Raw genomic sequence first — 10698 nt, 5'->3', positions numbered from 1 at the left:
TGGAGGGGTGGGGGTATGAGTGGAATCAGCCCTTTTTGCAGCTATCCGTTAACTCAGCTGTAATTGGCAATAAAAAAGGAAGGTTCTATTCCTAGAGTGGTAGCATTTATGCGTTTGGTTTCTCTAGATTTGAGTCACATATTCCTCCTGTTCCTTGAGATTTCCCTCTCTGTGTACGTGAAATAGGCTAGTTGCCAAAAAGACCAAAGAGCTGATGCCAGTAAAATGCCATTATCTTTGCACCAGGGCACTGGAAACCCACTCTAAAGGCTGCTACTGAGGAATGTCATCTGCAGGTTCTCTCCTCCTCATTCAGTACATTGCACTCTGGTTCCTCCTAAATCCCTTAAATATTATATACTGTGACTGAGCTACAAGTGTGCTAATTAGCTGGCAGATACTCATCTGCTGGTTGGCCAAGTGGCAGGAAAGACAGAACAAGAAATTGCTGAGTGTGTGCTTTAGACATTCTGCCGTGGCAGCACTAATTTCAGGCTTTTTTGGTCTACCCAACCTAATGATTTATTCTCGATCTGCTAGGTACTGCTCTTTTGAATTTGTCTGAGGTTCCCCAAAAGATTCAGAGGCTATAAGTCAAGGGAGTAGTGGGACTAGCAGACTAACAGTGTGATCATCTAAGTTTTTGTTTCCTTTGAAGACTAGATTTAAAAAACAGCTGTACAATTTTCTGTTAAAACAGGCTTATACATTCAGTATGTAGTCAGAAATCTTACATGCCAATAATTGGTAATGGTCTTAAAGGTTATTTTATTATTTTAATGAATATAAAATTCTTGCATTTTCAGTTTCTGTTGTTTGTTTAAAAATCTCAGTTTTTACAAACTCAAGTCATTATCAGTTCTATCTCAAAGTTATTGGAAGTCTTAAGATTGTTAATTCCAAATAAAATAATTCTTTGCTGTTTGTTGCAGCTACTTTGAGTCTAGTGTTATTGCTATAGCAACAAAATCCAGGTTATTTCTATTGCTAAGAAGAGTTCCTTAGGCTGTTTATGATTAATTTATATCAGATATGGCATGAGAAGAGATGCAGGATAATTGTCTTTAAAGAGACTACTGCTAGAAAGGTTACAGACCTGCACAGGCTTCCCTGGGAAGTTTGGCTTACGGGGAGCAAGCTCAGGGACTTTTTCTGAGCTACCTGCACTGCATACGGCATTAGACTTTCTGTGCCAAAATTGCTCTAACCTTTGTCATGCTTGCTAACTGCTTGCATGTTAGCATGTCCTTCTGTTTCTCATTAATATGGACAAAATGGGCTCATTTTACATTATGGATCAGATCAACAGTTGTTGTATGTCTATAGTTTTGTCCGCCTGCATGAAAAGTTTTATGCAAGCTGAAGGTCTGGCCCTATGAATTCCTGATAAATGTGGTCTTGTTGTGCTACTTTGATAATGCTGGAATTGATGTGTTTGTGTCTGATTTATGTAAAAGAAAGTGGAGATTAGAGAGTTGAAAACCTTCTTAAATTTGCGTGATGACAGGGAGTAGAGGAGATTTTTTTATTATTTCATTCGTTGGTGGGTTTTTTTGAGAGGAAAAACTTTGTATAATTTATATGGCCAAAGTAAGGAATCCTTCTCCTTTTTATTTACTCCAATCAGAATGCTTTCAAGAAAGTGAACATCTCAAGGAAAGCCTAAAATGTTGCCTGCTACATCTCTTTGGAGCTATTGTGGCTGGTGGTCAGGTAAGGATGTTCTCAACTCTTTTCAGCTGCTGAAGCCTCCAAATGCCTATTCATTGTTTAAGTCTTATAAATACCCCATAACCCACAATGAGAAGAATTTATTACTGACTGTGAATTGTTTGTTTGTCTTATAAAGATTGGGGTCATTCTGTGCAATAGTATCTAAATGCTAAAAGCTAGGTCCTGCTTTCAAATAACAGTAGAAATTTGCTACTGCAAATAATAAATAACTGCACATTCATATGAACTTACTGTAATATTTTCATATCATAAAGAAAAAATGTGGGTAACTAGATTAGGAGTTTCCACCTGCAAAGATGTAAGGTTTGTATCAACACACGAAATTAATCTAGCTTACTTCCCATGTTGGAAGTAAGCTGTTTCAGTAAGAGGCACAGGGCCTTTATAGCTTGGAAGCTGTTTAAAATCTTTGAGAGAATGTGAAGAAAAGAGGATGTTCATCATCAGCAAAGCCAACATCCACTCTCTTAGCTGACTTCTGTAATGTGCTACTTAGTCTGGTCACAAGCAAGTGTTACTTCTGATGATCCAGAAGAGAGAGTGTTTTTAAATGTCGTCAGGGAGCAGCAAAGCCAGGCACTGCTCCACCAGGGAAGGCAAGCTGAGACTGAGCATGATGACCATGCAGGCAGAGGCAGCTGACCTCTCTGGCAAAAGGTGCAGTCTCACTATACCTGAACAAGGTGATCAGAGCAGGTCTGGTGGTAGTAACCAGCATCAACCAGCTCAGATCACTACACAATTCCGTAGTGATGAAGCCTGAGATTAAGCCAGGAAGTCTGGTCAGCACATCAGGGTGGGGGTTTGGTCTAGTGATGGTAACTAGGGTCAGTCAAGAGTCCAGTGGTTGCCAGGCCCATCTATAGTGATGAGGCAGGTCTAAGGTCAAGCCGGTCAGTCAAGTCTGTGGGGTCAGGTTGAAGACAGTACATGGCCAGGCATGAGCATGGCTGCAGCGTAGCTCAGGCAGGTAAAAGGTTTCTCCCTAGAGAAAGCAGGGAGTCCCTGACAAGGCTTCTCAAAGCTCTCTACAAGGCTGGGCTCCTGCTCCAGATTAAGGTGGCCCTGAACCTATGCAGTCAGACCCCCCAGGAAGAGAGGTGAGGGAAATGCGCTCAGGGCCCAGACAAACGTTTGCTATTTATTATGTTCTTTTCAAAAACTTAAAGTGTCATGAATCTCATGATCTGAAATGAAACTTCAAGTGAAGATTTACCTAGAATTAGCAGTTTATCAAGGCTATCTTATAAGAATTTTATAACGTGCATTTAAATTATATTTCCTTTTCCCTATAAGCATTCTCTTTGAAAAAGAAAGCCTAGTTAAGTGAACAAGATGGGATGTATTTTATCTGTAGCCATCAATATAATCCAAGTAGAATGTTTCATATTTATTTAACAATTACAGGGCATTAACAGACCTAATGCATGCTGCATGATTCAGATAACTCAGATAGAAACTGCTGGTTTGAAGCGGTTTGATATTTATTTATTTATTTATTAATTTTTTTTCCTTAATCACTTTTTTCCCCCGTGGGTTCCAGAGGAATGCTCTTCAAGCAGTATCTCCTGCCACTATGGAAGTCTTGATGCGTGTTTTAGCAGACTGTGACAACTGGGATGACAGGAACCCTGAGGAAGTGAGCAGGAAGGCAGAGCTGACTCTGAAGTGCCTGACAGAAGTTGTCCATATCCTTCTAACCAGCAGTTCTGACCAGCGGCAGGTGGAGACAAGTACAATATTGGAGAACTATTTCAAGTTGCTTAATTCAGACCATTCAGCTTTACCTAATCCAAGGCGATGCAGGCAGTGGGAGAGCAGGTTCATAGCACTACAGATCCAAATGCTGAGTGAGTACCCAATTGTGCAGTTCCTTTATCTCTTGATAATAACTCCGAAGCAAGTAATGATTGAACCATGATAGTAATATAACTGAATGTTCTACCAAAAAATGTTCACTTGGCTAAGCAATTGAAAAATTTGAAACAATTCTTTATTGACATTACTTTAGATGTATTCTTGTTTAATCATTCACTAGAAAAAACCCAGAAGAAACTGTATTGGATTGCTACCATTTAACCAGGGTGTCATGGTTCACAGACTGCCAGTCTCTATTAAAAAAAAAAATTTTTGCTAGGCAACAGCTGACACTCATCAGCACCTTAATAATTGCAGAATTAGATGGGTCCGTAATAAAATACCCGTGTGGTGGCTGTTCTGTGATAGTTCGCTTTTCATATGGCATTATTGAAAACATTGGCCAAAGGTGATGGTCTGAAACAGTTGCGTTTAAGTCGTTGGTTAAGAATTCAGGATCTGGAGTTTTTTCCACTTTGATGTTCAGAATGGGAAATACAAATAAAGGTATTTCTTCTCCCAAGTTTCAGAGAAAACTGAGGAATAGTACTGAGGCAATGAAGAATGCTTACAGTATAAGGCTGCTGTAAAATGCAGAGTAATTGCTTGATGAGGAAGCAAGTGTTTGTGTGCTTTAAGTAAAAGGCATGCTGCTTATGTACTCACAAATGGCAATGGCTTTAACAGAGCCCCAGAGCAATCAAAGATATTAGGTAGCTGAATTTTTCCTCCAGATATAGTAGGTTACGTGATAATTTTTACAGTATCAAAATGTTTAGCTTTAGGCCTAGTGCTCTGTGCTTAAAATGCACATCATTCTTGATCAAAGAATTCACAGCATATAGTTTGTTGTATAATTTTTTTTCCTCGTGTTTGTTATGTAACGTGCAGAAAAAATGCTTGACAGATTTGAGAAGTGTTTTGTCTTTGATGCCAGTTCTGTTTTAATTTTATAGATACCATCACAGCCATGTTAGACTGCACAGATAGGCCTGTTCTGCAGGCAATTTTCCTTAACAGTAACTGCTTTGAGCATCTCATTCGACTGTTGCAGAACTGCAAGGTAAATTTTCCCTTATCAGCATATTTTTAACAAAACCTGTCTTGTCATATTGCAGGTATATTAATTACCTTTATATCTTCCTTCTGAATTAGATGCAATTTTATAGTGTCTACATACTGGAAGTAAAACTTTGGATCGGTTAGAGCCACTGATGCTAATAATGACAGATCTGAGTTGCTCTAAAATCTTTTTTTTATTCCTAATGAAGTAGAGGTGTTTCTTGTCTGTCTTGTGGTTAAAGCAATGAATGCTTATTTTGAGTTGTGAGCAAAATACCTTTAGAGGCCTCACTCAGTCTCTAAAATCTGTTAAGGTTGTTACTGGAATCAATTGCCCCCCCCCTTTTTTTTTTTTATATTCTGTCACTGGATTGCTAGGAAGTCTCTTACATCTGCTGCCAGATGGGGGTCTGAATTCTAATTTCAGAGGCATATTTTTGCATTTAAAACAACTTGCTGGTGTGCCTTTGTAAGTGTTTCAAAATATTTGAGTCTTGTGTAGCTGACATAAAACATGAGCTCAAGCTGTTACAAATGTTCTTCGATTGTTCTCCTTCTACATAGGATTTAGTGTTTACATAGATGTTGTTTTAATCTTAATCCCATATGGTCATGATTTGCAAGCTAGTGTCTTCCACTGATTTCTTTATAGATTTCATTTTTCCCTGTGCAAAAGAACATAGATACGATGTAACTCTGTGGAATATTTTATTTCTCTTTTTGTGATATGTTGGTGCCATAGCTATTTTGAGCACTTCTAAGGCTAGATAATTTAATGCTAGCTAGAGTATGCAATTTGATTCAAATCCATTTAGATTTTGGATTAGAACATATTTTAGTGTAGTGATATATTAAAAATAAATGTGGATTATGTCTTAACTGTAGTTATAGTCAGTGGCAGAATGCCAACTGACTTGAAGTTTTGAATAGTGTTTGTAGTTTATCTCCTCCTGAAAATACATTGCTTGACCTTTCCATCCTCCTCCTCTGTTTAGGAATCTGTGCCTATTTTTGTACTGACCTTGTACTCTATATAAATTTCTTTTTTAGTTTCTTCTTAAATCATCAAGCAGTGTGATGTTACCTGTTCATGGAGACTCTAGCTATGTTCCTGCTCTCATATAAACAAGTTGTGGAATTTAAGAAAGCAGGAACAGCTCCTCTTTTTGCAGCTTGCTCTTTTTATTCTGCCTGAATGTATGTCATAAGATACGCTCTTTTGAGGTTTTTTTTCCTGTGATAGTCTCACATATTACTGTGATTGATTGGATATCAATGCTGCCAGTTTGCTACTTAGTGGGGTTTTTTTAACCTTTCGCAGTCAAAATACCCCCAAGGATGAAAAGTGGGGAGAGGGTGGAGGCTAGGAAGGTGGTGTATATTTGTATTTTCCAATATACTGTATTTCCGTTCTTTTTGAAAGCCAAATAGCAAAGATGAATTTAGCTGTGGAATTAGGATTTCTCCTTATTAGCTGGGGGTGGATACCCTATTTCTAGGTCTTTTTTCTTTACCTATGAAAATCTTGCTACTGGATTCACCAGCAAGCTGTGTAAAGCACAGTTCTGCAGCTCTGCAGATAGTGGGAGAGTCTATACACATATCTGAAACTCGGGAAGCTATTAGATCTTCAGCAAATTTGAAGTGCAAGAAATTTCCATGGAAAGGAGGGGTAAAGAAAATCCATACCACTATTTCTGCTATAGATATCCCAAAGAACTTGGGGTATTCAAGGCCGTACTTCTAGTCATACTTCCTAGTCATTTGCAGTTCAACAATCTTCTAAAATTTAAATCTTTTTTCATATTTGCTGGTTTTAGGGCTTATGGGCAAACTGTCTTCCTTTAACTATGCTCTAGGGTTAGAGATCTGCACAAAAGCTTTTCCAAACTGCTCGGTTAAATTTTGATGATCTGAATGTTGCTTTTTGCCTGTGACATCCGAAAAGAGGGACTTTAGAGGTATCAGGAGGTGCTTATTCTATACTGAGAGTCGTTTAACAGCTGCTTTGTTGGTCCTGAATCTTTTCTCATCTATTTAAACTCTCTTAGAGGTCAGACTTCGAGCAAAGCACAATGACCTCTAGCAATATGCCTGGTTAAAAAAAAATTATTGTTTTCTGAACAGCTTTTAAATAGAAGAATTAAAACCATATGGACATTGTAATAAAAATCTATTTTTCTATTTTACATGTATTATCAGAATTGAAGTAACCCATATGAAAACCCTTTTTTTTTTTTTTTGCATGTCTGCATTTGCTTCTGTTTTAATGTTCTTATTTCCACCTGTTAATGTTATAACCCTCTGAGGCATATTATAGTTATTCTGCAGTGTTAAGTGCTCTTGACCGTGACGTACCTTTCAAAATGACTTGTGTTTCTAACTATGTGCTTTCAGACCTATGTAAGTCAAAGTAATATCTTGACTGTTGTCCTTCTGTTTGCCCTAATTTATGGAATTTGATTTCTCAGGCTGTTCCTCTTCAGAGAGACTACCTAGCAGATAATGGAACAAAATGTATGAGGAAAAAAAACCACAAATGCTTAGTTTTTATCCACTGAAGGAAAGTGTTGTTCCTTCTTTTCTTTTTTGAAGGGATTTTTAAAACATTTTGATGAGGGATTTTTTTAACACCTCAATAGAGTCTGAAAACAGAAGATAAATTTTAGTCCTGATTAGGTTACAGCTCAACTTTGCACATAAAGTGACTGCAATCGATTACGAAGATATTTGGGTGAGCTTTAAACTTGCAAATTCAGGAACTGAGTAGGAATCTAGCTACTATACACAGAGCAGTTTCTTAGCTGAAGATGTAGTATAGGTGTATGTTTGATTTAAAGCTATTTACAGTCTGATTCTTAGGATGATGGCAGACATATTTTACACTTCTTCGTGTCTTAAAGACTATGTGCCCCAGAAATTCTGCTGCTGTTGCTGTTTGAAGATTAAAATATTCTGTCTAGGCATCTTCAGCCTTCACTTAGGATGAAACATAAGTGGAAAATAGTGAAACATCTGTATCCATTTCTTTGCTAATGCCCCACCATTGTCTTTATTTCTTGCAAGTAAATTTTTGAGAACCTCCTGTCATGTTGCATATTGTAAATGAAATCAGAGTTGCTAAGCCAGTGCTAACGAGTATAAATTCCAGATAGATCTGTTTCCTTGTCTCAGCGATTACATATTTTCATTTAACTGGGGGGGGGAGCGATTGCTATTTAGCAAAAATAGTAATGTACTCTTCAGTAGTGTAAGAAATAACAGAAGACTAATATTAAGGGAGGATTGTGTCTCACCAATATGAGAACTTTTTTGTTGTTGTTTTTTTGTATGTGAAATACAAATCCAAGGCAGCCTCCACAGGTTTGGCTGCAGGTAACTGTTTAATGCAATTATTTCCATTATTCTTGTCTCTGTTTCTAACAGCTGTTTTTAAATGCTAACAATAAAGTGGCAGACAAGAGTGAGAAAGACCTTGCCAACAAATTACTGACAGAAATGAATGAGGACCAGGTACCTACCTAACCTGTATTTTGCTTCAGTTGAAGTCAAGACACAATCACAGGAAAATTGATTCCTGTGCTTCACCTTAACCATCCTCTTTAAGCCTTCTGCAGCAAGATGAACTTGTGTTGCTGCACACGTCAGTATTTCCTGTCTCTGGAAAATAATTTTTCTGAATAGATTTAATTCAACCTCAGTTTTACTCATCTGCTTCAAATTGCAGATATTTGCTATAGATTGAACCTCACTTATGCTTCTTTTAAGGAAAAGGTGAAGTACATGAATGGAATCCAAATAAATTCTATCAACCTGGTGGTGATTTTTTTTTTCCCCCTCCCTTTCCTCTTTTTGGCTTCTTTGTCTCAGCACTGTGGTGTTTTGGATTCTGGGGCCTTGTTTGTGAATCTCAATGGTTGTATTTGATGTCCTGATTCTTTGCTTGTCATCAAGAACAGATGTTCACAAAACAATGGACAGGCTGAATCAGGGAGGTAGGAATAGACTGTTGCTTTAATTTTCCCAAAATATTGTGGAAAGTTTCAAATGCAAATTGTTGTTGTATTAATTTTATAGTAGAATGATTTGTTCTGATTAAAAATGTGAAGAAATGCTAAATACAAGGTATGGTAATCTACAAATTGTGATTCTAACTAATAGCTTTGGCTTCTTTAGAAACTCAGTGCAACACTGTAACCGCATATAAATGTTTCTTCACATCTAACACCGTCTTCTGATTCTTGACGTTTCATTTTCAAAATATGCCTGATATGCATATAATATTTCAGAGATGATGAAACAGAGTATATTTGTTTGCACAGTTTTGCTAATTAGGTTTACTGATGGATGCGAAATAGTGCTCCAATGTTTTTGTCCTTAAAACCACCATAGAAATATCAATATAAACAAGAATTATAGGAAAAAAAACCTCAAAACATGACTTAAATTGAAAAAAATATGTTGATCAATGCGACGAGGCTATGGGTGAGGCAGCCACTTTACTGTGCTGGTGTGACTTATCTCTTATTATTTGTGTGTGTGTGTGTTGCATTGGTGTGTAGGGACTTGGATGGAAAAGAAAACACTTCGTATGAACTGCAGGCGCCTGATTGTCCAGCAGCGCGCACACACACATACTGCAAGAGGTTTCCTAATTTGTTTTCCTCCCTCCCTCTTGAGGTTGTCCATTAGCCGCATGAGGAAAACCTGTTTGCCCATCAAAATATTTGAAGTGCAATGTGTGTGGTGAATGCTTCTCTCCTCTTGAAGTATGTGGCTAGTTGTCTACTGTTATGTAATTCCTTGTAGGCCGTGGGGTTATGAAATCTTGACTGGTGGGGAGATGATTTTTGAAGCATGTTAGCAAACTCTTGGTTTCCCTCCTGGCAGGAGGGCACTGTATGGATTTTGGAGCTGAACTGTCTTTGTGCATTTGTATATAACTTCTGTACCTGCTACTTTCAGGTGTTTCAGGGACACCTAGACTGCTTGGCAGTATCAACCATTCAAGCCCTCACAGCAGTAATGCACAAGTCTCCAGCTGCTAAGGTAACAGTATATATGCAGAGGTCTGTTTGCAGTAGGCTTCTTGATCTTGTTTCCAGTTAGTGTTTTTATCACAATATCTTGATGAATCTTGCTAATGAAGATGAGCAAATTGTGGTCACACATTCCTGCCAGATAGGAATAGCTGATTAGCATCCCATATCCCTTTATATGTGTCTAATGGCTGGACGCTGAGCCGTCTTTCTATCAAAACTGGAAGATCAGAGTGTTAATGGCAGTTGGAACCTTTGTAAAGGAAGTACATCATTACTTGTCCCATGAATATGTGGGGTAGAATTAATGGGTATTTGCAGGAATTTTCAGACAGGAGTTTGTGTGTTTTATCATGGCTTTAAACTAATCCAGGACAGTACTGCTGTTCAAATGGTGGTCTTGCCATTCCCCTGCCCTTCCTTTTGTAGTTATTCTTGTGGTTTGATAAATAGATAGGTTGTGGTTAGTTTGTGAATCTGACTGGAAGCTAAGCCCACAGAAAAATAGTGTATTTATTCTTAGATTGCCAAGTTCAACCCTGTGGTTGAATGATTCCCTAGTCTTGGCACAAGGAAAGGGATGTGGCTGCAGAGTGGAGGCTAAAGGAAGAGTGGGAGTTGGTTGCTAGTTGCAGTCTGAGTGAGAAATGACAGGGTCAGTTATGCTCCTCCAGAGCATTACTCAGTGCTTATTTCCCAGGCTTTCCAGAGTCAGTGGAGAAGAGTTGTATGTTAGAGTTGGGGACTGGCTGTGATTCACAAAGGGTCAGTAAAGTTTTCAATTATACTTCCACTGCAACATATGTATTTTTTTCTTTCCGTATTTACTTAAGCAATCATCTCAGTTTTGCTGACAGATTCATCCTTAAAAAAAAAAAAAAGTCTTAATTTCAGTGCAGAATACAGCTGGGAGAAGAGTATCCATTCTGTATGATGATGTGCTGGTTTTGGCTGGGACAGAGTTAATTTTCTTCATAGTAGCTAGTATGGGGGTGTATTTTGGATT

General features: G+C 38.0%; 1 protein-coding gene across 1 annotated transcript in view; it reads left to right on the top strand.

Annotated features, from left to right (window-relative positions):
• NBEAL1 (neurobeachin-like 1) overlaps nucleotides 1–10698 on the top strand; it is a 94393-nt gene that overhangs the window by 30150 nt on the left and 53545 nt on the right. The window contains 4 exon segments of the mRNA XM_009332187.1: nucleotides 1628–1713; nucleotides 3278–3584; nucleotides 4548–4654; nucleotides 9619–9702. Of these exon segments, the coding sequence (XP_009330462.1) occupies nucleotides 1628–1713; nucleotides 3278–3584; nucleotides 4548–4654; nucleotides 9619–9702 (584 nt within the window).

This window comes from Pygoscelis adeliae, unplaced genomic scaffold (genome assembly GCF_000699105.1).
Source record: "Pygoscelis adeliae isolate BGI_AS28 unplaced genomic scaffold, ASM69910v1 Scaffold160, whole genome shotgun sequence".
NCBI classification, from domain to species: Eukaryota; Metazoa; Chordata; class Aves; order Sphenisciformes; family Spheniscidae; genus Pygoscelis; species Pygoscelis adeliae.
Note: the sequence above shows the minus strand (reverse complement) of the source record. Positions and strands in the feature narration are given on the sequence as shown.